Source organism: Sebastes umbrosus, chromosome 1, assembly GCF_015220745.1.
Source record: "Sebastes umbrosus isolate fSebUmb1 chromosome 1, fSebUmb1.pri, whole genome shotgun sequence".
NCBI lineage: Eukaryota > Metazoa > Chordata > Actinopteri > Perciformes > Sebastidae > Sebastes > Sebastes umbrosus.
The window spans coordinates 33,063,226-33,091,123 of record NC_051269.1 but is presented as its reverse complement, the minus strand read 5'-3'; the positions used below and the strand labels follow the sequence as shown (position 1 = coordinate 33,091,123).

Below are 27,898 nucleotides of genomic sequence, written 5' to 3'. Positions count from 1 at the left end.
CGTGATAATAACAACGCGTTAACCCAAATTTGTTTTAACGCCACTAATTTCTTTAACGCATTAACGCAACTTGCGATTTTTAGGTTGTAGCGAGCTCAGTTTTAAAACTAGAATGAAGATATTGGCATCATATGAATCTAGAAAACCTCAGGAATGGTACAAACTATGTCATACTAGCTTGTCAGGAAGGAGGTTAAATAATGCTCCAAACCAGGAAATACTGTCATGGCCATTTTCAAAGGGGTCCCTTGACCTTTGACCTCAAGATATGTGAATGAAAACGGGTTCTATGGGTACCCACGAGTCTCCCCTTTACAGACATGCCCACTTTATGATAATCACATGCAGTTTGGGGCAAGTCATAGTCAAGTCAGCACACTGACACACTGACAGCTGTTGTTGCCTGTTGGGCTGCAGTTTGCCATGTTATGATTTGAGCATATTTTTTATGCTAAATGCAGTACCTGTGAGGGTTTCTGGACAATATTTGTCAATATATGTTATATAAAGGTACTTTCATATTAGGTATAGGGATGTGACGGTGAGGAAATTTTCCCACCGGTTAATAAACTCGTGACAATACCGATGTTACTGATTACACCGGACATTTTACAAGAAAAGATGACGGTCAATATATGTACTTTGATCTTTAACGTCGGGTGACTGTGTGTCTGGCCTCTCCGGTAGAGCTTTCGCTGCAGGGCCGCAGGTTTCCACCCTGCGCTGCCCCCGTTTTGTGTTGTTAACTGATTTCCAGTAATAAATATATACATACATTTGCATAAAGCAAGCATATTTGCCCACTCCCATGTTGATAAGAGTATTAAATACTTGACCAATCTCCATTTAAGGTTAATATTGAACAGATAAAGAATGTGAAATTAATTTGTGATTAATCGCGATTAACTATGGACAATCATACGATTAAATATTTCAATTGATTGACAACCCTAATATAATTGTATATATATATATATATAATAAGATGAATGTCTGGACTTGTCTGATCCAGTTTTTTTTAGTTAATACCTCCTTAATGTGTTGTGGTGGCAGTTTCTGTTAAAACAAGACACAAACCAACGTAACAACTTGTCTTTCAGTGAATTTAATAAAAAGGCATACATTAATAACTAAAACATCTGCAGATGGACTCATGAGCACAGCCACCTGTTGTGGACTGTGGCAAGTGAGCCCCGAATACAAAGAGTAGTCAGTATTTATACATTTAAAGCATAACATGAAGATAAGTGCAAAGAAGAGAAGGATAGAAAGTGTATCAATGCGTCAGCACACAGCAGACAACAGAGCATCACAAGACATAACAAGTATTTCAGCAATCTGTTGTTTGCAGTTACAGAGACCTAAAATGTCAGGTCACTGTCTTATGGTGACGAAGTTGAACATGTGAGGCCCTGAGATTATCTAAAGGTACAGTGTTAAACTGCAGATATGAAAATTGCCATTACAGTGTACATTTGTAAACCGTAATGAAGATTAGGGAGGATTGTGTGTAGACTAAAAAGGCACATCCATATCACCCTTTCTATCTGTTGTGCATGATGGTGTTACAATAACAACCAGCTGCAACCGTGGGAAATGTTGTAAAGAAGAAGTCTTAACCTCTGTGTTTTAAACACAGGAAAACCTCATAGAATAAGTTCACAATCTTGCTGACTTCCCCTTCTGCTGTAGACCAGAATCAGAGCCTATAGAGACTGCAATGTTGAGTTCACCTGTCTGTTGGTTTGGTTTGAAACCTCTTTGAATGGTGGGTTTTATCATACACCATACTTGGTATGAATCATAAAGACTGGGTGTGTGTTTTTGCTTCTACCAAGGAAGAGATGAGGACACAGACACAGGGCTGGCTGCAGTAGTGTAAACAGTGAGCTTGTGCTGTGTCCATAATGAAGCTCTGTGGAATGTGCTCGGGCTTCTGAACGGAGTCTCTGCTGTGAAGCCGAGTCAACTGGCATGTCAGCCATGCTAACCATGCTAATGCTTAGTGGGGCCAAGTGGATCTGGTATTGGTCTGGCTCTGCTTCTGCTGTGTCTCCTCTCAGTCTGGGAAACACTGCGGTCCAATGTACTGATGATACTCTACTTCATTTTCAGGTTCAAATCACCTCCGAGTCTAAAAAGTGAAGCCAACGCGGAGTCGCCCCCTCCTCTGGTTGCAAAAAGAAGTCTGATTGTATAGAAGTCAATGAGAAAATGAGCCTACTTCTCACTTGATTTATTACTTCAGTAAACATTGCAAACATGATTTTATGGTCTTAATCACTAGTTTCAAGTCTTCTTCAATACAGCATGATGTTCATTTAGTAAATTATGGTCCCATTTAGAGCCAAATAGATCATAAAGCAGGGGATGCTTTAGAGCAGTGGGGGGGCACCAGGTCTGCTCTGAGGTTGTCAAAATTAGATTTGCACATGTCAAACTAAAATCGTAATAACACACTTACTGGATAATTTTATACAAAAGTCTGGATATAAAACTTTTAATTTACTAAATTAAATTTTTGTTTTTGCTATTTAATATGCCACATTCTGTTTAAACCCGGTATTTGTGCACAATTGCAGATTAAGTTTAGGCTACACTAATATTATTATTATTAGTGTTAGTTAATATTTGTAGAATTAGGTTCCAGTGGTGGCTGCGTAGGATTGTTTCCAGCTCGTGCGATCCAAACATTTCCAATAACCACAGAGCCAAAAGTCAAAATGTATTGGAAAAAGATAGATGTTATCATTTCCAAAATTCACAACCTGTTTTTATCTAACAAAATATTTTGCTTCGATCCATATTTGTTAGGGCGTGGCTACTTTGTGATTGACAGGTCGCTACCACGGCGTTGTGCGGTCTGGGAGTTATCCATGTTTTCGTCTTACAACTTTAACTCTTTCACAGTGTGTTTTCAGTTCATGAAAGTTAATTGTAACATTTTGGTCGCCTGAAAATGTCTGATTCAGCATTCGATATAGCTCAACCCTCTCGTCTCACTTCTGGTTGCAAAAGAACAAAGATGGCGACAGCCAAAATGCTGAACTCGAGGCTTCAAAACGGCAGTCCACAAACCAACGGGTGGCGTCACGGTGACTAGGTCCACTTTTTATATACAGTCTATGGTTCGTACTGTATGCAGTTGGTCTCCTGATGAAATCTTGTTGTGCTTTGCTTAAGAGATATCTTAATAATTTGATCTCAAAGAACTAAATTGAATGTAATGTAACATCAAAATGAGGTTAAAGTGAGTGTGAGTCATGAGTAACCTAAGCAGAGAGCGTGTGCTGACATTGTGAAGGAGGGGCCGATTATACCTTTATATACCTTTGTGATACCACTCCCTTATTTGGGCATGCCTCTGTTGATAAGAGCTCTGCTTGTCCTCAACTTTCCTCATTTCACAACACTCCTTCACCTGCTGTAACGGGCTCATCCTGCCACTTTCAGAGACTGTTTTTGTGAGTAGTATCTTTTACTTGAGCTTTCAGGCAGCGAGGTCGGAGCTGGCATAGCAGTGTGTGTGTGTGTTTGTGTGGTGAACCTAACCCGCTACCATTAATTTTAACCCCTCCTCCTCCTCGTCTCTTCCTCTCTTATGCTGATGGTAGAGTTAAGAAAGGCAGTTCCTGCCTGGTAGATAGTCTGTTTGGGTTGCCCTCTTCCTCCTCCACTTCTTCTTCTTTCTCTGTATTATCTCCTCTTCACTTCCCTGGGTGTAACGTCTTGTCTTTTTCTAAGGTATGTCTCGTCTCCATGTTACTTTTAGCTATGGTTTTATCTTTCTTCCCGCGCTGCTTTATTTTAGGATGGAGCTTTGTGGAGTAGTTGGTGTTTGGATCATCTTAGCAACACTGCTGTATAGAATATTAAAAACCTCACAATGACGTGCAGTTTGAATAATTTTCAGTAAGCTTCTTTGCGATTCCGAATAAAACTTCATTGTATTTGTGCTGTACTTTTGTCTAGAATTTAACATTGCTTTATGAACTTCATTTCGGCAACGCCATTGTGATTAACAGCCTCAAATATATTATGGAAAATTGTAATAAAAGTTTATTCATATAAGACGGTATAAGACGGTTCTTGTTAGAGTAAGTTTGTTAAATTTAGTTGTTTTTTTTAGGACTTGTGAAATTCTGCAAGAGAAACTAAACACTGCTGTGGTGAGTGAGCGGCGCTAAAATAAGCCCAAGTATTCAGTAATACAGTCTGCGCTCTTCATTAAATCCCCTATAATGTTATGTGTCCTCCTACCTGCTGGTTAGGACTGTTAAATTAGTAGTTGTTTACTTGATCCACGCTCCTCTCAAATACCAAATAACCCCTTCATGCAGTGATGGTAGCTGTTGTTGTGTAGATGATGTGAGTATGTATACCTGGCTGCAGACTTGACAGCGACTCTTGGATTTAAGATCTGTCAAGACTCCAGGCAGACGAGGGTCAATGAGTAACCAAAGGAGCGGCTATGACGGTCGGCATGATTCAACTTTTACAACTCCGCCTCCCTTGATGTCAGTGCACACATGGGCTTTTGACTGATTGCGAAAGATGCTGTAATTATTTGTTCCTGTGTGTATGCAAACGGTGCTATCCTGTCCTTTCACACAACCCTCTCTGTGAATCTCATTAGCTTCAGATCTGTGATGATGAAAAATCTTTGTTTTGTATTTTTCGCAGATGCTTTGTTGGCGGACCTTGAGTCCACAACATCCCACATTTCCAAGCGTCCGCTCTTCCTGTCTGACGAGAGCGCCTACTCCTTCCCTGTCGGGGGTCAGACCCAGCAAGACCTCAGCTCTCCTCCCCAAGTCCCACCCACTCCCTCTGAGCAAGCCCTGAACGGACTTGATGAAACAGAGGTATGTGCCCACATACAGGTTATTGCAGTTTAACATAAATTATGCAATTTGACTCGTGAATAAAAGTGTAAATTAGTTGCTTCATTTGTGAACGGTCTTCTGAAAACTCTAAAGTTACTTCTCTTCCTCTCCTCAGTCCTTCAGCTCAGCTCAGAGAAGTCCCTGGTCTAGAGATAGCAGCAGTCCAACTCAACCCATCGGTGAAGAGGACCACGTATACAGGTAGGACTTGGAATCACATAAATTGGATCAAGAGTATATAAGAATGTTTTCATATTAGGTACGATCGATTCGTACCGTGCCCGAGTACGATTAGCCTCCTCTCTACTCCCCTGGAGCTCAGCTTTCACATTAGTAAAGTTGTTCCGTACCCAAGTACACTTGCGTCATCATCTACGTGTATTTGTTTATGTTAAGATCAGCTGTATGTAGCGGAGCATCGTTAACAGTTCTTTCAAACTTTACAGAAACAAAATAAAACTCACCAATATTGTCGTCGTTAATCTTTCCAACAATCACCGACTCTGGTTTGGTTCAAATAAACTCTTATTTCACCAAGTTTGATGTAGATATGCCGGCTTTACACATTGTTTCCCACCACTGTCTCTCTCTCTCTGCCCGCTGAGCGGCTCTCATTCTTTGGAGCCAGACCATTAAATTAGCAAAATGAAATAACAAACATCGCCCAACCCAATCGCCTAGCATTATTAATATTTGAAGGACCCTCTCGCCTGCCTCCCTGCTTTATCACCCACGGCCGTTCAGTTCAGAGGATGAGATCAGCGCATGCTGCACGCAGATACAGACATACATATGAAACAGTTTTATATCTTTGTATACAGATGTCAGACGAGATAGGCGGCGTTAAAAATAGCCTGCCATTTCACAACTACTCGCTGACTGCAAACATTACTCGCGTTATATAGCAGTTCACTTCCGTGTTTTGGTACAGTTGGCTTTTCACAATGCGAACCGTACCCGAGTACACATGAATCATGCCCGAGACCACCTTTTCAAGTGGAGTACGGTACGGAGCGTTCACACTAATCAAACAAACTGGACTTTGGGGTCAAGTGTGCTCAGATCCGGGCCCGGGTCCCTGATGTGAAAGCTTCCTAAAATGTCTCACAATAACTTGTATCCCCAAAAGTGAGGGAACTCTTTGAGACTATAGATGACTTTACTTTGCATAATTTTTGTGCATGAGCTCTAACATATTTTGCTAATTATATGGAGGAGGACATTAAAAGGGGGAACATACAGTAATGATGATTTTAATCTATTTGAGACACACACACAAAACATTAGACTAGAAATCTGCATTTGGATTTTGACTCATCTGTGAGTTCTCTCCAAATGATGCCGGTGTCAAAATATAGCATCACTCTCAGTCCGTAGCTCTGTCGATGATAAATATTTGTTTTTCTCTCTTCTCTGTACAGTTTCCCTAATAAGCAGAAGACTAGTGAGTCATCAGCTGCCATGAACTCATCCTTGGGCAGCAACCTGTCTGAGCTGGACCGCCTGCTGTTGGAGCTCAATGCTGTCCAGCAAAGCACCCCTGTCTTCCCCACAGAAGGTACACAAAGAGATTACTTTACAATGTATAAAAGGCTCTCTTATAGCCGGGTTTCCACCAAGAAGCTCCTGGTAATTTTCGTCCCGGGACTACTTTTCAAGGAACTTCAGCCCATTATTGTCTGTGTTTCCACTGCAGTCTAAAGACCTGCAAAGATTAGACAAATTAGTCCACTGACGTATGAAAAAGCAACATGACATGGACAACTGCTGGTGATCGCAGCAGGGGTAAACACACTCTGCAGCCTGCAGTTCAGTGTGCCCGCCTGTTTCATCTAAAAAAACATGTTGAAAAAAAACAATAAACATTAGGTTTTATCTCATTGCGACGACATTTACTGCTGTATTTACCGATGCACGTTGGATGCAATGATTAAAATGCAGAGGAGGAAAATTAAACTAAGAGCGTCCCACAGTTAATCACTTGTTGAGTGTTTGATGGTTGTTTATTTGTGCACAGCACCGCCGTGCTGTCTGTCTCTTCTACAGCTCACCCTCTCAGATCGCTTGCCTGATTTCTCTCTCTCTCTTATTTTAAATGAGTCGGGAAGCCGACAGCAGAGCCTAAATTTACTTTTAATGTTACGACTAGAGCAGTGGCTTTCAAAGTGCAGTCGGTCCCCAGCAAAAAGGGGAATAATTTATTTTCACTATGATTCCATCCATAAGTGACACAAGGACAGAATGTATGACTATTTTGGTCATGAGTTTAATACACCATAGAACAAAAAAAACACATGATTTTGTGGACTAATCTATTAGTTGATTTAATCAACAGAACTGTAAAACTGAGTTTCTCCACAAAGGATCACACAAAAGCACCACTTTAAATCTTGTGTTTTCTAGAGATATGCTCATACGTTTCTTGGAAATCAGTCATTCAGCATGAAAAAGCATAAAAAATGACTAATCGACTAAAGAAATCTTAGTCAACTAAGACCAAAACTACTAATTAGTCGACTAATCGACTAAGAGGGGGCAGCCTTAAAAAGCAAAAGCCTTTCAGATGGGGGACATAAGGACAAAAGCTTATCAAACGGGGGTCCGTAGTCTAACTTGTGTCAGTTTAGTGGCCCTGGATGTGAAAAAAGTTTGGGAACCACTGTACTAGAGTGCTTCCTTGTTTTATGAATAAAGCGGTACAGTTGATGCAGCGACGTTGTGTGTGTGTTTGACCAGTCAGCGACGGTCATCCCTGCAAACCCCACTCGGACAGTTCCTGTACTTTCAGGAAGTTCTACCCCCCGACCACGGCCTTTTTTAGGTGTAAAAAGGCCCTGGAACTTCATTTAGATCCTGGTCCTTGTGGTCAAAATGCAATGAGTTCCTCAAAAGGTTCCTAGTTCCTGGGGAAAGTTCCTGTGGTCAAAATGTGGCTTCTGTTTCTCGGATGTCGCTATCTAAATTTGACACTATTGTTTTTGTGGTATAACACACGGATGTCGCCTCCCTCCACTGTATTTTAGTGTCAGGGAGTTTACAACATGATAAATTATGCACTGTGGATCCATGAAGGAAATTAATTATGCTTTTTTTCTGTGATAGAAGAAGCAGCTCCCCCGCTGCCTGCCAGCAGCGTCATCCACCACGTCCAGGAGAACGGAGTCTCTACTGCAGGCAAGACTGCTCCACCTGTGATGGAGAAACCCAAACGCAGCGCGGCAGCTCGGGGAATAGAGGACGTACGACCAAGTGTAGAGAGCCTTCTGGATGAGCTGGAAAGTTCTGTGCCATCACCCATGTAAGCGACACATTATTAAAGCAACATAGAAATTGTAGCTGTTTAAATTATTAACATTTAATGTGGAAAGCTCATGAATTTAGATGATGGTGTTCTTTCCTTCTTCAGTCCCACACCGTTGGTGTTGTCAGACGAACAAACGGATGGACAAGAGGAAACACCAGCACAGCAACAAGCCAGAATGTCGGCCTCCTCTGCCACACGAGAACTGGATGAGCTAATGGCCTCCCTGTCTGACTTCAAAGTCCAAAGCAATGTGAGTATGGCAGCGGGTAGATTTTAGGTCATGGGGGGTTTGCATACTGGATGGAGGATGTCTATTTTTGGCATTGTGCAACTGTTAAGGACTGTGCTGCAGATGTTTAGGAGTTTGCACAACTGTTAAATTAATTGTAGAAACTAGGATCAGGCTAATTTTATTCAGTGTCTTTTCCATATGTGTGGTTTTGTCAAATGTATTGCTGCTGCTGTCAGCAATATTCGGCTGTTTTACTGTTTCCATAGATTTCATTTACAACTGCAAACTTTTCTTATTTTTAAACTGGACAAGCTTTTGTTTGTCTGAACAAAATATTTTAGCACTGACCAGACAACCAGCTTTTAATTTCAAATATATTTTGAGTTGCCTTAACACTTGACAAAAAAAATCACATACTGGATGACAATTAGTTTTTGTTGTGCTACAATTGTTTGACTGTGCAATTTTGTTGCAAGCTTGCACTTAGGGGTGGGTGAGATGGCCAAAATCTTCTATCACGGTATATATAATTTTATGTCATGATAACGGTATATATCAGAATACAGTAATTATTCTGTTAATTCAATTAAGAAGTGGTTTGAAATAATCATACCGTACTTCATCACATTTGATTATTTTCTTCTAATTGGAACTACCATACAACCAACACAACTGCCTCACATGAGACAACACTTGAAAAGAAGACAAAGTTAATTGATATGCTTTATTTCCATGTCTGCTGATAAATAGATGATAATAAGCAAATAACTTATTTGAAATTTCTTAAAAAACTCCCTGAATCATTACATAAGCTACCAGGTTACATTGTGTGTATTGTGTGGACAATAAGTCACACAATGGTGAGATTTGTACCTGATCAGAGGTGTCGTTTTGGTTTTCCACCTCCGATGAAAAGCAGCGCACAGCCGCTTCTCAAGCCTCAGGGCCCTATTTTAACAACTATATGCTATTTTAGCATATAATTATTAAATGATGTTTATAATAAAGTAATTTTTGATCAATTTTGAGGTAAATATTGGGGTAATTTGGCAGTAATTCCAAAGAAATTTCAAATAGGTTACTTGCTAATTATCACCTAATTACCATGAAATTTGTGGACCTGTAAATTGAAGTGTTGCCACATAATTCAATCCAATATAATTTCCCAATAAAACCCATTAACACACAGCAATCAAGACAATTTGTTCAAATAAACTGAAACAAAGTTTATTCTGAATTTAAGTGAATTCTTGTAGTATTTTATGAATGATTATTTGAAGACAATTGAGTGAACTCTGCCCCCTGCTTGGCTTTGTGTGTGAGAAAACTTTTCTGTTCATTCCCTTCATTCTCAATGTGTTTTTCCCGCTCTCTTTCTCTTTTCTCTACCACTGTTTATGTCTTGTCTTTGTTTGTACATTGCGATCATTACATCCTATTCAGTCTGGCTCTCAGTTGTCTGTGAATCAGGAGGCTGTAGACCCTTCATTGGAAGCTGGTTCCCCAGGAACCGCCCCGTCTATAATTCCTAGTATTGGTTCAGTGGATACTCTTCTACCTTCTAGTTACACTACTCCCTCCTGTACTCCTCTTCCACTGGAGCTCCATATAAATGAAGATGGTAGCTCAGCTCCTACATCTTCAGCTGCTTCCACTGTAGTCGTTGCATCGTCCAAGAGTGTTCAGTACTCCCAGATCCAACAGATAGATGATGGTGGCATCGTCACCTCTGAGATCTCTCTTGTGGAGAGCCTCAGTATCTCTAGTACCACAAAGCCTCCTAGTCAAGCTGAAGTCAACAGTAAAGTCTCAAGTCCACTTGGAAAGAGCGTAAGCCCAGCTACTGTTGGCAGAAGTTCTAGTCCAGTAGTTGTTTCCAAGAGCCCTAGTCCTGTTTCTGTGTCTATAACCCCCAGTCCCATTCTTAGAGCCAAGACTCCTAGTCCACCTGACCTTAAATTCTCCAATCTTAGTCAGTCTCACAAGAACCCAAGCCCAATCCCTAAAAGCGACAGTCCAGCTCCTGTAAATCGTAGTCCAGAAGCAGCTGCAAAGACTGCTAGTCCAGTCACAGTTACGAGGATTTCAAGTCCAGTTCCTAAAAGTGCCAGTCCAGTGCCAGTCCCTATTATCTATAGTCCGGTACCAAAGAGTGCTAGTCCAGAAACAGTTCCCAAGAGTGCTGGTCCAGTGTCAATTTCAAGACTTTCAAGTCCAGTTCCACAGATTGCAAGTCCTGTGACAGTCCCTAATATCTCTAGTTCAGCAAGTGTACCGAAGAGTGCTAGTCCTGAAACATTGCCGATGAATGCTTCCCCAGTAATGCCCCTAAGGCTTTCGAGTCCAGTGACGGTTCCAAAGAGTGGAATCTCAGTTCCTAAAAGTCCTGCTCCAGTCGTCAGAAAAAGTTACACAGTTCCAGGCACCAGCAGTCCCAGAGCTTCACCGGTTTCGCTTGCCGCTGTGCCATCAAGGAGCCCGTCTTCCCCTCTTGCAGAAAAGCAGGGAGTTGAAATGCTGGGTTTAACATGGCCATGTCGGGAGCCTTTTTTAGATGATGCTTTAGACAAACTCTTAGCCCCCGACCCCATCAGTCCAAGTGGGAACCCGCCACCTGCTCCCGTCATGCCCGGAGATGATGACAGATCTTGGGAGGAGGAAGACGGACTTTTCCCTTATTTCAGCCGAGAGGGAACCCTGACACCCATGACTGAGTCCAGCTGGATGGACGAGTGTTTCACCCCCTCCACCTGCCCCGGGACACCAGATGCGACGATGGACCTTCCCACACAGCAGCCCTCTGCTGTCGAGCGACTATCTGCTTCTGGCCAAGTAGGGGACGCTCAACTTGACTCTCCCAAAATAAGCTGCTGGCAAAAATCTAGAGAGGCTTTAGCACCCCATGTGGTCTTTCTAATAAGATATTAATTATCTCTGACAATAATGGCAGTGTTACATAATTGCTCAAGCAGAGTGCCGAAATAAGCTTATTTTGGGAGAGCAGCTCAAAAACTCAAAGTGTCTTGATGAAGAAAAAATTCCTCCATCTTTGTGGTGTGATGCATGTGGTGTCATTGCACAGCAATTACAAAATGGCTTGAGGGAGAACTCTCCCTGTAGAGACCATTTGTGGCTGATGTTGAAAGCTTTGCTGAAAGAATTTTTACGCACACCCCTACTTGCTTCAGTCGACATTGCTGCGTTAGTCACAGGGCCTGGCCTGTCATGTGTACGCAACCAATGGATGATGCAAAAAAATGTGTTTATCATCACTGATTTAGTGCCAATACAAAGACAGTAGGGTGGATATTTTTTTCTTTTTTGCTAATGCATATATGCACTAAGAACATGCATATGTAATTAAGAACGATACAAGAGCTTTGCTTCTTTGGCCTTGCTTTGGCACGTGCAGACTTATGTGCAAGCATTGTGTGATGGACCTGTGTTGTCTTGACTTCAGCTATCCAGCATGCCATGCCACAGAGTAGTTTTAAGTAGACTTGACAGTAGAGAATGGAATTGAAGGCTTTGCTTCGCTTCTGCAGGCAAATTTGATTGGATACATGAGTGCCTGACCAAACCTCCAGAACATTTTGACAAAAGTATGTTCTGGAGACACTGCTTGAGCGTTTTTTGCCACTTGAGTGAGACATCCTGTGCCGGGCCCGTCCTGCTTGTGTTTGTAACCCGAACATGGACTTTCTGGTGAATGGTACAACCCCACGCATCCTTATATCATCTACTTCTCCAGCTCAAGTCGGTTATCCGCCGCACCAAAGAGACCTCCAATGTGCATCCAATGTTCAGGGAGGGAATGCGACGTAAAATGGGACCGGTTATTGTGAATAAGAGCAACTCGCAAGACCGACTCATTTTGGAGCTGCAGGGGAAACTGGGAATTGGGCGAGTGGAGCACAAGCGTAAACAACAGCCAGATGATTGGATGACGGAGGGAGTCATCGTCATGTCCAACCCACAGCGAACACGGGAAGAAAGGGCCCAGCCATCTGTGGATAAGGTAGACATTAGAGACGCACAGCAGGAGTCAGCGCTATTCAGTGCTAATCCGGGACCCCGTTAAACCAAGAGTTGATGGTTTAGTTTATGTTGGTTCAATAAGTTGACCGGCAATTAAATTTAATATATATAATGTATCATCACATTGCCATAAAGATTGCATTTTTCAGTCACTTTAAACATTTCAGTTTGTCGTGCCAATTTTGTTTCTATTATCATTTCCTTTTCCTCCTTCTTACCCCTGTTTCTGTTTGCTCTCCTCTCTTTGCTGTTTCCTTTTTCCTTCTTTCCCCCAGATCATCATCCCCCCAGAATCACCTGCCCCACAGAGAAAAGTCCTCCCCCCTCCGCAATCCCCCCCAGCACCCAAAAAGGCACCCCCAGTCAAGCAGACTCCTCCAGCCCTACCTCCTCCCCCTCCGACACCCCCCCCTCCTCGAGAACCTACTCCTCCTCCCCCGAGGGAGCCTACTCCTCCTCCTCCTCCTCCTCCTCCCCCCCCCAGGGAGCCCACGCCTCCCCCTGTTCAGCCCCCTCCATCACCTAGCCCCCCTCCCAAGCCTGTCACGCCACCCCCGCCTCCCAAGGTCTTTGTATCAGTGGGTTGTCAGACTGAGTATGACCCTATCTTCCCACCAATGCAGGCACGGATCAACCCCTTTCTTCATCTTTCTCTTCTCTTCTAAACTTTGAGTTGTTTTACTTGAGCGGGTTATTTGGTACAAATCCAAGCAGCTGCACCTCTGTATTTCTGTTCAGCTATATAATTTGTCTGGTCATTGGCTCCAGTTGCAACAGGTAGCCTCTCTAAAAGCTTTGTCTGAAACCCAGTCAGACCAGGTTGAGGGCTGGTGCTGACTTTCAGGCTGGAGAGACTGAGCCCCTTTTCTAAATCTGACATCTGACGGCGCCAAGGGCTGCGTGTTTAGAGCGGAGCTGAGAGTTTAAGAGCTTAGAGGCAAGAGGAGTGTAACCCCCCCATGTTCCCGTTACACTAACTGTACTGCCATGCGCAGGAATGGTAGGCTCGCGGTGCAACTGAAACCTAATCTGCCACATGACAGCACAGTTACCACCACAATTCTAGCAGCTCCCGCAGGACTTCCGTCAACAGGTCCCTCTAGGTTAGATACCAGCATGTTGAAGTTGAACGCCATGTACCATCCCCTCTTTTAGAATCCATAGTATCTTTATTGAGGTAGTTATGGTGAAGAGATTTGATATCTAGAGTGTAATTGCGTTCAGGTCGAAGGCTCAGTGAGATGCCTGTTTTATTTGTGTGTGAGAGAGAATACGTGGAGCTATTTTCTCCCTCAGTGGAATGTAAGAGTCATGAAGCTCCAATAACCAAAACACCTGAGAAGGTCTGTGTTTGCTTACATCACAGTAGCCAGACACACACACACAATATTGATATTAGAGAGTCATTAAAATACTCGCCAACCTTGAGACATTAAAAATGTGGAGGATTTTGAAGCTAAAGCGGGTGGGTCTAGGGGGCCCGTCAGAGACTTTGGCCCCATTCAGACCTGGTATTAACATGCGTCCTGAGTGATCGGATCACAAGTGGACAGCTCTAAGTACAGGTTTGACCTCATTGAGGACGCATTGAGATCTGATCGCTCAGACCACATTCAGAGGTGGTCTGGGCCACATATGGCGACGTTCTTCTAGCAGTGTTTACGCGAATGTGTCCTGGGCCACATTAAGGACTGCCTACTCAACTGACGTCCTGCTGGGATCCGCGGGTCTCTGCGCTCCTCATGTGAGCGCTTGTCTGCCTCGCTGCATGGAAACGGCCTCTGTGCTCTACTGTATTCTCTCGGTAAAACTGTATTTTATTAAAATATATCTTATCTATAGGCTACATAATCTACAGACTATTAGACTACGCACGCAAAGTGCATTATTTGATGCTGTCGGAGATGTGTCGGTGTTTTTGTTCCGGTGCTTTGCACCGAGCTGACAACCGTTCGCCCGCTTGCACGCTCTCATCCCTGGCTTTCTGAAGCTCTTTACGCCGCTGTTACCTGGCAAAGGCAGCGGTGCTGGCTGCGCGGAAGTCCCCGGGGACTGCCAGCACAATAACCTTCTAATTTGATGTTAATAAAATGTACCCAAACTCACGAATATGTAGGTCATTACTACTGACATTCTTATAATATTACATCACAACATTTGCTGTATTAGCCATGTGTTTACTATGTGTTTATTTGCATGTAGAGCGGGGAAGCGAGATCAGAATCACAAAAGGTCACTTGAGACGCATGTGGAGACGCATTCTAATACCAGGTGTGAACAGACGTACTTAGAGCTGTCCACTTGTGATCCGATCACTCAGGACGCATGTTAATGCCAGGTCTGAATGTCTGAACAGGGCCTTTGTTTCCTGCGTTCTGGTGACTTTTAAAGAATTAAAATAGCAAAGGAATAAGCACACTGTAACAGCATTTTTATCTTAAATACTTTTAATTACTTTTAACAGCATAGTTGTATTGTTGTCCGTGTGGATACAGTAGGCCTTATACACGTTTTAAAGTGCGAGAAAGAGGTTGTGATAACGAAAAGGTGAGAAAATTCATCATAAATACGGGAGAATTGTGATTCCGGGAGGAAACTGGGAGAGGGCAATGAAAAACTGGAGTCTCCCAGGAAAATTGGAAGGGTTGGCAAGTATGGTTGTCATCAAAGCCTGCAAACATGGATTAGGGTTGATGAGAACATGTTTTGTCCTGGTTGATATGTCCATGGCTTGTCTTGGTATTTTCTCTCCGTCTACCAGAAAGAGGAGACAGCTAACCAGCATCTAGATAGTTCACTGGTTATACTACCAACAATCCGGGGAGAGACTATTGCAACAAAGAATTACAAAGGCAGTTACATGAAAGAATTATATTAGGTTTACAAAATGATGTAATGTGACAAGGAGGTAAGTCCAAAAAAATGGTCTTCCAAAATGATGAGAACGGTATAGTGAAGCTACTTTGCTCTTTCGTCTCCGTCAGATTCAGTCCCAGGGAATGACTTCTCCCACCAGTCCCCCCAAACCAGCCAACAAGCTGGACAACATGCTGGGAAGCCTGCAGTCCGACCTCAACAGACTCGGAGTCCAGACGGTGGCTAAAGGTGTGTGCGGAGCCTGCAAGAAACCCATCGTTGGGCAGGTGAGGATAATACTGAATCATACACATTACATGTCAGTACACATTGAAGATATTACCAAGTGAAACAAAATTTAGTCTTGTGAATAGGCTTATAAAACATCATCATAGCTTTTCTTTTATTTACAATGTGGTGAAATGAAGATTGGGCCTCATTCAAGATCATAATTAATGCCCCAATGACACCATATAAGGCTACGCTTACTGCCCCATTCATCCGTCTGGGTCTGACGCACATCTAAAAGAACCTTATTATATACACAGACAAATTAATCTTCAATTAATGCATAATTTAAATCATTTTGCAGGTTCAGATGTTCATATTGGTATTTTAGTGTTATACAATAGCATCATCAATAGCAGAGTCAAACAGGATAATGTCAACATAATTATGAAGTGTAATACATATAGGATTTTCAAACTCAAAATTAGTCAAAAGTAATGAAATATACAATCTAGGGCTGTCAGTCGATTCAAATATTTAATCGCGATTAATCACGAATTATGACTTGCCCAAAACTGCATGTGATTATCATAAAGTGGGCATGTATGTAAAGGGGAGACTCGTGGGTACCCATAGAACCCATTTACATCCACATATCTAGAGGTCAGAGGTCAAGGGACCCCTTTGAAAATGGGCGCACAATTTTTTCCTCCTGGAGCGTTATATAGGTCCCTTCTCGACAAGCTAGTATGACATGGTTGGTACCAATGTTAAGTTTTTCTAGTTTCATATGATGGCAGTATCTTCACTCTAGCTTTAAAACTGAGCCCACTACAACCTCCGAAATATCGAATAGCGGCCGGGCCCGACGACAGACAGTCAGATTTTTAAGAGGTTAATTAAAAAACGCAAGTTACAGCCCTAATACAATCCATTAGTGGAAAAACTTAGGTTTGGATAACAGCAGACTAATTGCACATGACTCCGGGTCTCCAGGTCTGGACCGCTTGTAAACTGTGTTCATGCCTAAGAGAAAATGTGTCAAGTTCTCCTAAATCACTCGTACAAGCCACTTACAGTAAGAACTGTTCGTACGAGTGTTTCTCGCATGAGCCCCATTGCACTCCAGATTTATTTGCAAAAGGTAGATGGGTTGTGCAGTGTTGGCTCCTGTTCCACATATCTCAGACTGTGCTGATTGTTTAAGGTCTAAGCCGGTCGATCTATCAATAATTCAGCTCCTATTTAATTGGCTACCAATAAGTGGAGCAATATAAAACTTGAAGCTTTTAATGTGTTTTATTACATTTACTTACTTACTTTGAGACTTCCGTTTGAAGAAGCGCAAACATATTATTTTCTGTGAATCATGATGCAACTTAAATGGACAGGGATTATTTAGAATATATAATATATCATTTGCCTAACATTGAGTTATGAGATCTGCATCTGCTGCCGTTTGCAATATCTCCTTTGCTTCTTGCATGCGAGGCTGCAGCGATTTTCTCTGCTGAGCCAGGTCTTTCCCTCAGAAGCTCATTTCACTTTAATGCACTGTGTCTCCCCTCGCCAGGTGGTGACTGCCATGGGCAGAACGTGGCACCCCGAGCACTTTGTGTGCACCCACTGCCAGGAGGAGATAGGCTCCAAGAACTTCTTCGAGCGCGAGGGGCAGCCGTACTGTGAGAACGACTATCACAACCTGTTCTCACCACGATGCCACTACTGTAATGGACCCATACTGGATGTAAGTAATGCATACATTAGCGCGCGCACACACACACACACACACACACAAGCACGTATACCGTGGATGGGTGGATAATGATATTTATTTATTCATAACCTAATGGATTAAGAGCTTACTGGAAAAATCACTACATGTCGGAAATTGCCGTTATTTCTCAAATAGACATTGAGAGTTGAGTAGACAGACACACACAAACACACACACACACACACACACACCATCCTAGAGGCAGTAGAAGTGAAGGGAGTTCTAGTTGCCATGTGCATGCAGACTGACTATCTCCTGTCTTTCTCACTGAATGCTGCTCCCCTCTCTCGCTTGTCATCGCTCAGTCTTATCCTCATAGTGACACACTCTGACACACTGAGTTTCCAGCCTTTGTTCTTACACAACCACACACTCACTAATGCACAAACACACACACAATGCCAGAGGGAGTAGAAGTAGACAGTGGACATTATCCTGGGGAAAGGCCAACATGAGTCACTGTCAAGGTTTCCTAATTCACTACATCTACTGTCTGTCTGTCTTTAGGGGGCCATTTTTGACTTGCCATTTTTGTTTCTTGGGGGTTTTACCATGGTTGAAGGGGGTGTTGTGTCCTTTAGAGGTCTGAGGGAACCACTAAATTGAGAATTTCTAAATAAAGAAAGAAAAAACAAATGTAACGCTAGACTGTATATACATGTTTATGAGTGGTGCAACGGTTCAACAAGCCACTCCAAGCAACAAGCAGTTGCGTTTTTTTGGTTCGGTTTGTTTTCTGGCAAGACTTGTCCTTGAGTGTGACTCTTTCCATAATGTCAGACACTTAAAATAACAATCAGAGCCTGTCATGGCAAAAAAGAATGACAGTGCCAGCTTGCCCCAATAGCACCATATTGCAGCCCGTGAGCAGCTGTCGTCTACAGCGCTCTCCGTCAATACTGGACCAATTTCAGAAATTGTTGTCCCCATTAGTCAGTTAGACACAAGTAGACAGTGGACATTAACCTGGGGAAAGGCCAACATGAGTCCCTGCCAAGGTTTCCTAATTCATTACGTCTACTGTCTGTCTGTCTTTAGTAAGCCATTTTTTTTAACTTTCTGTGGTTTACATTGAAACCTTGGTTTTACCAGGGTTGAAGGTGGTATTGTGTCCTTTAGAGGTCTGAGGGAACCAATAAATTTAGAATTTCTAAATAAAGAAAGAAAAAACTGTAATGCTGGACAGTATATACATGTTTATTAGTGGTGCAACGGTTTGTATTGCGGTTTTTGGGTCACGGTTTTGGTTTTGATTCGGTTTGTTTTGCACATTAGGGAGAGGATAAACATAACCCTTTCCAATGGGTTTGAACTCCAAAATATATACCGGTAAATAGATTGATTGATAGTAATGAATGATATTTCTATATTATATGAAGCCATAACACTAACTGTATACATGAAATAAGGCAGGCTATTTAATGGTGAAGTAGGCCTGTGTTCAGATAGTTGTCTCTGGCATCTCATCAAATAATAAGCAGGCCTGTATTTAATAGTGGTGCAACGGCTCGGCTTGTATGTCATTGAACAGTTTGTTTTTTTACGAACATCCCTAATGTTTATATTTATGTGTGTTAAACATCTGAGTTGATTGTGAGGTGCTCAGTTGTTTTATGATTTTGGACCTGATTTTGTTTTTTGTATTTACTTTGGTGATGCTCATTTACATGCAGTGTTTTTATACCCAATGGTAATATTTTCAATGTAGTTGCTCTGTATCTATCTATACAGATAATGAATGTTGAAGATTGCCCTCCCTCCAAAAAAAAACTCTTTTTCAACATTGCACTCCCTGGTGGCAAAGCCAAGAACCACTTGTTCTCTGACGTGTAGTTTACAGTGAGTGATTCCTGCCCTGCTGCAGAAACGTAGCAGCTGTGGATGTTTTAAAATCTTGTGTTACATGGACAGTGTGAGTGTGTTTCCAGCTGAAGCTACTAGGAAATGCTATCAGGCCTGGAAAACATGAGGTAACCAGCACCTCCCACACTGCCTCTGTGGACTTTGCCTGCCCTCTCCTGGCCTCGGACTTCCTACATAAATGCTTATACTGCGTGTTGACTTTATTTTAGAACAGCCACCGTTTCCCTGATTGTTTATGGGTCACACCTTTTAGCAGAAATGTAATGATTGACCTGATTCTCCTTTGTTTCACAGAGAGTAGTGACTGCTTTGGACAAGACCTGGCATCCAGAGCACTTCTTCTGCGCCCAGTGTGGAGCCTTTTTCGGACCAGAAGGTACCAACTGCTCATCAAATAATAACGCAACACCTGGCCTGTGTAGAAAAAGAGCAATGTCGAATTTTCATTATTAAAAGAAGCATGCAGAGTGAGTCACTGTGTGTGTCTTTGCTGCCCTCTAGGTTTCCATGAGAAGGATGGAAAGGCGTTCTGCAGAAAGGACTACTTTGACATGTTTGCCCCTAAATGTGGCGGCTGTGCCCGTGCCATCCTGGAGAACTACATCTCTGCTCTCAACTCACTGTGGCACCCTGAATGCTTCGTCTGCAGGGTGAGTCGCTTGCCGTATCTGTAACGAATTTTTGAGTCAACCCATCATTCAATTCAATTCAATTCAATTTATTTTTATAAGCGTCAAATCATAACAGAAGTTATCTCGAGACGCTAGGGCTCGTTCCCAATCCCCAAGTGACACAAATCTGTACACTCTAAATTGGGACTTGAAGAAGTGTCATCATACAAGTATTTTGGTATTTGGTAGAACAAGCTGAAACTAAGGATAGGTTTTTATTTTTCAAAATAAGGCTTGTTTTAACATGTTAGCCAGAAAAAAACTTGTGCAGGCTATATTATCTAAGATTTTTGGACTATGGTGATGTTATCTACATGCATGCTGCCTCTTGTACACTCCACCTTTTAGATTCTGTGTATCAAAGTGCTCTACAGTTTATAACCAACTCTGGTTCCCGTACTCATCATTGTATGCTTTATGATTTGGTAGACTGGCCGTCACTAAGTCTACATAGACAACTTCATCTGTATATTTTTGTGTACAAGGCCATGCTGGGTAAACTCCCCTCATATATATGTAATCTCCTGATGCAGACCTCCAGCGGTCATCAGCTTCGTTCCACCAGGTGGATTCCTTAACAACGTCAAAGGGTTTGCACTGAGCTGAGGAAAAAAGCCTTTTCCTGCTTTGCTCCCTGGGCTTTGGAATAATCTGCAGAGCATACTGCATTTTAATAATCTAGTCCCCTTGGAAAAATGTAAAGCCATGTTAAAAGTCCATACAACTGAGAAATGCAACTGCTTTATGTGAGCTGGTTTTAGTCTCTTCCTTGCGTGTTTGATGATTGTTCTTCTTGTCTGTTGTGTTTTATTTCTATTTAAACTCATGTGCTGTCTTGGCCCAGGTTTCCCTCGTAAAAGAGATTATGGCTGCGTTCCAAATCGCATACTTTTTCTTTTTACTTTTAGTACATACTGCAGTGCAGTATGCATGCAATTGGGACATACTACTTCATCATAACATTGCGCCTTGAACTTTGACCCTCTTGCTCATATATCCGCTGCGCAGAGGATTGTGGATCAGAATAGCCAGAAAAGCATGCAGACTTGCATACTGCAAAATGCGACCGGATGTAGGAGGACATCCTGGTATTTTTAGCACAGTGCATTTGACATACTATGTATTGGGACATACTAAATCATTTTCTGGCATACTAGATAGTCTGGTAGTCTGGGTATTAGAACGCACAGTATATCTCAAGGGATTTCCTGGTTAAATAATTAAAAACAAATTATAACTTCTACCTTTCTGATTTTCCAGGAGTGCTTCACGCCATTCATAAACGGCAGCTTCTTTGACCACGATGGCCAGCCGTACTGCGAGTCGCACTACCACGAGCGGCGCGGCTCGCTGTGCTCCGGCTGCCAGAAGCCCATCACCGGCCGCTGCATCACGGCCATGGGCAAGAAGTTCCACCCGGAGCACTTTGTCTGCGCTTTCTGCCTCAAGCAGCTCAACAAAGGCACCTTCAAGGAGCAGAACGACAAGCCCTACTGCCAAGGCTGCTTCGTCAAACTCTTCAGTTAGACTGTGCGTTTGTATGTATGTGTGTACACGCGTCTACGCATTTATTTACATGTCTGAATGCACGTGTGGATGTGTGTGCATGCACATGTCTAGCATGTACGAGTCAGTGAAGTGTTTTTTTGAGAACGAGGGTGGATCACATCATAAGGGTGAGAAATGTCTCTTGACGATTGACCCTTGACACCGGCTGGCTGTCCAACCTCTCAGGCTCGCTATTTCACACTTTTGCTAAAGACGTTTTTAACAGAGCCCAAAGAGATTTTTATTTAGAGTTTTCCTCCTGTGTGCGGCAAAGAAAATACGCTAATTTCCCCCTATGCGTGTGTACATACAGTCTGCGGGCGTTGAATTAAGACTTCCTCAGAGCCCTGATTTGTAAATGATTTAATTCCCCCATTGCAGGGCAAGACCTTGCACCCTATGGTGGTTTTATGCAGATATGAGACAGCTGCTTGATTGCATGGACCATGGAGAATTGACTTTTAGAATATGTTGAATACATAGTGCTTGGCCAATGAGTGTTACGAATAATCTATGATAAAGATGTATTTTTCTAGCTTTGGAAACTATTGAGGTGCCATTTAAAAAAAAATAACCGTGAAAACACTCCATATGACACACACTGAACTCCTTCTTCTTCACTTAAAATACCAGTTCAAACTCGTTGCACACTCCAACCCCTGATCTCTTGATGAGACCGTCTTAAGGTGCATTTTACAGGTGTCGGCAAGATATTAGCTAGTCCTTATTTTTCTACTGTTTTACTATGAAAATGAACTCAGATGTTTTCTCAGTTTCAGCATACATTACATTCACGCTCTTATAAATCATTTCCCATTGGGAGTGAGATCAAACATATAAGTCACCAGATTGAACTTTTTTTTCCTCCTGCAGCAATTTTGTTTTTACTTTCCTACCGCAAAGTGTGTGTTGTGTCATTTACATCAATAACGTTCAAAGGTGTTTCTGCAACTACGATCACTTTTGAAAAATCAACCATCAGAGTATGAAATACATATAAAGAGGTACACAAAATTGCATATAGTGGTTAAGATTTTAATCTGTAACATGTTTATTTTCATCACTTATTCTTATACTAAATGTCCTTACTGCAACATTACAATAATGTTCATTTTATACATTTTGCTTTTTAAATTTCTATAATATTTTCAAGACATTTAAATTCATTTTCATCAAGCTTTGTGCATCATGGTAAATTTTGATATACATTTTTTTTTTTTAAAGATAGGGGATTTCATGATTTTCTCTACACCCTGAAAATTTGAGACAGAAACATATATGTCAGTCTTCATACACAAAAAATATAAGATATGTATTGTTTTATGTCAGATATGGCAGAAAGGTTTGCTAAAATTGCAGATAAATGGCAACTAGCAAGGTCTGCTACGTTAGATTTGTCTCTTAGCATCTAATAAACATGAATTCAACAGTAATATTAAGATATTTTTTGAAATGTAGTTCAAAATACACAATTTCTAATCTGTACGGTAAGGACACACAATAAATACTTCCGGAGAAAAGGTGATCTTAACATTGTTTTTCTTGATTTTAAGGGTCACCTATGTGGGCAACCTGATCCAATCCATGTGCTCACTTGCTGACTTCTGTTTCCATGGAAACTAGATTTGTTTGGCTGTGAATAAGACTTTTACTATGGCATTCGTTCAGTGTCGCGGTAAGGACTCATATAAATTAATGAATAAATGTAATTGAATTATCTCATTTTACATATCTCAAAATTGTTGTTTTGACTCAAAGAATGCTTCATAAATTTTATTAAATAATATTATTTAGTAATTATTTTTTATGTCAAGATGGGTAATAACACTGTATATATGTATCAAGCGTTGCACTGCAAATTTTAACATAAATCCCAAATTTCTGGGACTTAAAATTGCCCGTAGCTGCAGAAACGCCCCCAAATAAAATTAAACGGTTGCGACTGATGATAAAAAAGTAGGTCAATAATAATAATAATAATAATATATTATGGTTAATAATGTTGAACTTGTGGTGCAATTTAAAAGAAGCCAAAACAAAGTACCCACACAGAATAAATTCAGAAGAATTCAGTTCAGACTAAATGATGCAGTTCAACATATTTTCCGTAGTTTACTATTGCTACTGTTGTGAATTTATCACTGTATTAAATCTATTAATAAGGCTGGTTCAAGATATAAAAATATGGTTGTGCATTTGGATGAGAAGCATGCTTTCTTTTACGTGGAGTTTTATCAGCACTCGCTGCCAGTCGCTGTTACAATCAGAAACTAAATTTGTATACCTGTAATATGCTCGACTTTGTGACAGAACTGTGTTTTGTCGCGGTTTTGATGAAAATATATATATTTTTGAGCTGTTTGGGCTCACACTGATATGCAAAGAGCTGGCTCTATCGGCATGTAGGCTAACAATAGTTTCTCACACACAACACGTTACCAGCTTTGATTCCAGTGTGTCACACTTCCAATGAAAAAGCAGCCCTTATTATGATTATTTTCATTATGAGTCATGAACTATGATCCTGCTGTCTGAGTTGATATCAGCATGTCTTGGTTGGATGTTGGTGTTAGCTGGTCAGGAATCAGAATACAACACCAAGCCAGGGCCAAGCCTCTAGACTCATTTCATCTTTATTTTACTTGTAGCTCTGTTTTGTGACATATATGAGACAATGAGTGTTTTTTTGTTTTTTTTTTGTCTTTAATTTTGATCACTATGTGTGCACGGAGTGAATACGCAGTATCCACGTTCAGATTGTTTTTACTTTGAAAAGATGTTTGCTCTTGTGCCAAAATGTGTCAATGCAATAAGGTCTTATACACTGTGGAGCTCTCAACCTCTTTCCTGTGATTTGACTGTTTACGGGCTGAACTCTGGGAGAGGCTTCGTCTGCTGTGGTGCATCTTAACACCCAAAAGTTTACACTGTAATAGACGAGCCGAGGAGGAACCGCCTGTACCGAGTCATTCAGCAGACAGTGTAGTGTACACTTGTAGCTGATTCAGATTTACAGGAAGTAGCAGGGGATAAATGAACAGGAATTGTGAGTTAATTTTGCCTCATGTTTATGTATCTGCTTACAGTATATTGCCTTATAGTTTTTGCTCCTGTCAAAGAATTAATGAAAAAAAATAAAGCCTTTTATTGTTAATGAGATTAAGTGAACTTTACGTTGTAAATGGAGACATTCATGTGATCTTTTATCATTTGCATTTTCTCATGAGCCACAAATTTGAGCGGCTCTTTGTGTGGGTGGGGTGTAAGCCTGTATGTGGGTCCTGATTACTGACTGATTATTATAACTGCTGCAAATAAAATAAGTAGTTTATTTCTGGCATTGTTTTGTCTGAAAAGTGATTTCTCTTTTCACACGTTTACTATTCAATATTTTGCATTAAACCAGATCTTTGGCACACAAGATTTTTTACAAAATATTAAAACTCACTGAGTCGAAGTAATCAGGATGATTTTCTTTTATTAATATTTGTAAGATTGTACAAAGAAGTTTACAAACATTCATTTCAGTTATGAGTGAAATTAACAGATGTTACCTGAGTGTGATGAATAAGTAAACAAATTCCAGCCCTACACTAGCAGTCTGTTTTGCTAAAATGTACAAAATCAGAAATGTTTGTCAAAATAAGTAATTTATAAGGTGCACTTCATATGTACTTCAAAAACAAAGGACATTTTTAACACTTTAGTACAGCATTTATGTTGATTCTAAGGCTATCAATCGATTAAACAATTTAATCGCATGATTGTCCGTAGTTAATTGCGATTAATCGCACATTTTGTATCTGTTCAAAATGTACCATAAAAGGAGATTTGTAAAGTATTTAATACTCTTATCAACATGGGAGTGAACAAATATGCTTACTTTATGCAAATGTATATAGTTATTATTGGAAATCAATTAACATCACAAAGAAATCCTCACAGGTACTGCATTTAGCATAAAAAATATGCTCAGATCATAACATGTTAAAGCCCAACAGACAACAACAGCTGTCAATGTGTCAGTGTGCTGACTTGACTATGACTTGCCCAAAACTGCATATGATTATCATAAAGTGGGCATGTCTGTAAAGGGGAGACTCGTGGGTACCCATAGAACCCATTTTCATTCACATATCTTGAGGTCAGAGGTCAAGGGACCCCTTTGAAAATGGCCATGCCAGTTTTTCTTCGCCAAAATTTTGCATAAGTTTGTAGTGTTTTTTAGCCTCCTTGGTACCAGTGGATTCTTTAGGTTTTCTAGTTTCATACGATACCTTCACTCTAGTTTTCAAACTGAGCCCGCTACAACCTAAAAATCACAAGTTGCTTTAAAGAAATTAGTGGCGTTGAAACGAATTTGCGTTAACGTGTTATTATTGCGTTAACTTTGACATCCCTATTCACAACCTTTTGGTTTATGATCCCTTGAAATAAAGGGATGCTTACTTGATCAAGTAATTTACAAAAAACAAAAACAAAGATAAGATAAAAACCTGAACAAATTATCATACTTTTGTGTAGCATAAATGTGCTATTTTTGCTTTCCTATCTTAATTATCTCATGACCCCTTGCATTTATTTCTATTTTGTGCCCCTTCATCAGAGGTTAACCCCCCAGGTTGGGAACCACTGATTTAGGTTAACATTGAAGAATATGACAAGGCACTACAGATGCCCAAATCAGGCTGAGAATGAAATTAACTATGTGATAAAGCTCAGTGTATGATTTTGAAGTAAAGGCATGTTCAAATTGTTTTGAAAATCAAAACCTCAGACATTAGTTTGACCCCAACAGGTTCAAACAACAATATGGCAACAGTCCGTAATTCAATACACCTGAGAAACACAGGGACAAGACAACACATCTCTCCTGGGACGAGAGGTCGTGACCTGAAGTCTGTACTTTGTGAGAGCTCGGAGCTTGCCAGTGAGCTCAGAGAGGTGTGGGCAGCTATCCAGAATCTCCAAGTACTCCAGGTCCTGCAGCTGGTGAAGATGTAAGAAATCTGTCTCTGGGACATGCTCGCGGCGGAGTTTGAGGCTTTTGAGCTTTGGAAAGAGTCGTGGGATTTGACCTGTGAGAGGGCCCAAATGTGAGGGCCAGGGGTCTATGTGAAGATGCAGGAGATTTGGTACCTGCACTGCAACAGCTGCCATGTCCTCTGAGGACAATCCTGCAACACACAGTGTGAGACTGGTTAGTGTGGCTGGAATGGAGGGGGCGTACGTCCTAACAGGTGGGCCTTTGACAACAACCAGCTTTAACAGTTGAGGGAGGTCACTCAGCCACGTTTTCAGGTGACAACCATTAAGCTGTCTGTCTGACACCTCCTGCTTGTAGAAAACAGCAAGACTCTTCAGGCCAGGCATCAGACTCATTGCATCTTCTGGTAATGAATGATCCGTGCAGTCAATGAGCTCCAAAGTGGACAAGACCAGGTCACCTGCTCCTCCTCTTAAGGGACCTGGGGTGGGTGGGTACCTATGGAGAAAGGATAATGTTGTATACACAATGGACCATGAGAGATGCTTCAGCTTAGGCAGGCAGGTGAGTATGGAGTGAATGATCCCAATTGTTCCTTCAGAGATCCCCTTCAGATGACAGACCAGAGATGTAAGATTTTTAAACTGGGAGACAACACAAATTAAGCCACTCAGTCCACTAGTGCGGACATTACACATGCTGAGCTGGGTAAGCTGCTGGGGTTGATGCACAATGGAGGCATCAAGCAGAAGAGAAGTGTAACTGTTTCTAATAGCCAGACGCTTCAGATTTGTAAAGTCCTTTATGCAGTCCAGGCTGGCTGGGGAGCTCTGATCCAACACCACGGTGGTGAGAGCAGGAAGTGACCGGGCCAGCTGTTTCCAGTGCTTAGCGTCACTGCTCCTCACCACCACGCTGGTGACTCTCCTACGGCGAAGAGTGGCCCAGAACTGTTTGTTGTAGGAGCCATGGTGATGAAAAAACAGAACTACTGACCAGTCTTTCCAGAGAGATCCGTGGTCAACGAGTTTTTTGAAATACTTGCAGGATGCCCGGACGCTAAACTTGTCCGCCGCTGACAGATAACCAAACACGTGGTTCCAGACCTCTGCCGGAAGCTGTGGAGCCGCATGTGCCATCGGTTTGTTATGTTAGCTATTTGGCTCACATCGGTGTTGATGTTGTTAAGTTTACCGTTTGCCCCTTTTCAAGAGAGGCAAAGACAAGAAGTCTTCGTATCCGTAGATTCGTGAGCCTGGTTTGATAGCTCAGGGCGTATGTCGTTTTCTATCCATGGGCGCTATAATCATTGGAGGGAGGAGAGAGGAGATGGAGGAGGAGCCCAGCTGTTGTTTTTTTCTTCTTCTATTCTTGTTTTTTTTAATACATATATATATATATATATATATATATATATATATATATATATATAAAATATTATATATTAATATTAATTTAATTTTGTTATGAGGAAAAGAAAGAAAAAAAAGATATATATAATATATATA

General features: G+C 41.5%; 2 protein-coding genes across 5 annotated transcripts in view; one reads left to right on the top strand and one right to left on the bottom strand.

Annotated features, from left to right (window-relative positions):
- The window catches only part of LOC119490029 (paxillin-like), a 44,581-nt gene extending 19,838 nt beyond the window's left edge, over window positions 1–24,743 (top strand). The window contains exons 2-14 of one of the 4 annotated variants that reach the window (XM_037773179.1): window positions 4,684–4,865; window positions 5,002–5,087; window positions 6,308–6,444; window positions 7,989–8,184; window positions 8,293–8,440; window positions 9,866–11,254; window positions 12,174–12,440; window positions 12,736–13,083; window positions 15,445–15,603; window positions 17,118–17,291; window positions 19,479–19,560; window positions 19,686–19,834; window positions 21,116–21,974. In XM_037773179.1, coding sequence (XP_037629107.1) covers window positions 4,684–4,865; window positions 5,002–5,087; window positions 6,308–6,444; window positions 7,989–8,184; window positions 8,293–8,440; window positions 9,866–11,254; window positions 12,174–12,440; window positions 12,736–13,083; window positions 15,445–15,603; window positions 17,118–17,291; window positions 19,479–19,560; window positions 19,686–19,834; window positions 21,116–21,382 — 3,584 coding nt within the window. In that variant the 3' untranslated portion in view covers window positions 21,383–21,974. Of the gene's footprint in view, window positions 1–4,649; window positions 4,866–5,001; window positions 5,088–6,307; window positions 6,445–7,988; window positions 8,185–8,292; window positions 8,441–9,865; window positions 11,255–12,173; window positions 12,441–12,735; window positions 13,084–15,444; window positions 15,604–17,117; window positions 17,292–19,478; window positions 19,561–19,685; window positions 19,835–21,115; window positions 21,975–24,389 lie in introns of those variants that run through there. The other 3 variants (XM_037773168.1, XM_037773189.1, XM_037773199.1) reach the window with 3 other exon arrangements.
- A 984-nt stretch (window positions 24,744–25,727) lies between these two features.
- Window positions 25,728–27,693, bottom strand: LOC119498152. Its single transcript, XM_037786750.1, has 2 exons — window positions 27,387–27,693; window positions 25,728–26,888 (listed from the first exon to the last, which is right to left on the bottom strand). Exons 1-2 carry the CDS (start codon window positions 27,527–27,529, stop codon window positions 26,234–26,236), a joined length of 798 nt encoding a protein of 265 aa, XP_037642678.1. The 5' UTR covers window positions 27,530–27,693; the 3' UTR covers window positions 25,728–26,233.
- Window positions 27,694–27,898: the final 205 nt, after the last annotated feature.

Bases quoted from the DNA above. Each gene is read 5' to 3' on its own strand.
- LOC119498152 (XM_037786750.1), bottom strand. From the start codon at position 27,529: ATGGCACATGCGGCTCCACAGCTTCCGGCAGAGGTCTGGAACCACGTG. The intron at 26,889-27,386 runs GTCAGTAGTTCT...CTTTCTCCATAG, and splicing joins GGATCTCTCTGGAAAGACTG to GTACCCACCCACCCCAGGTC.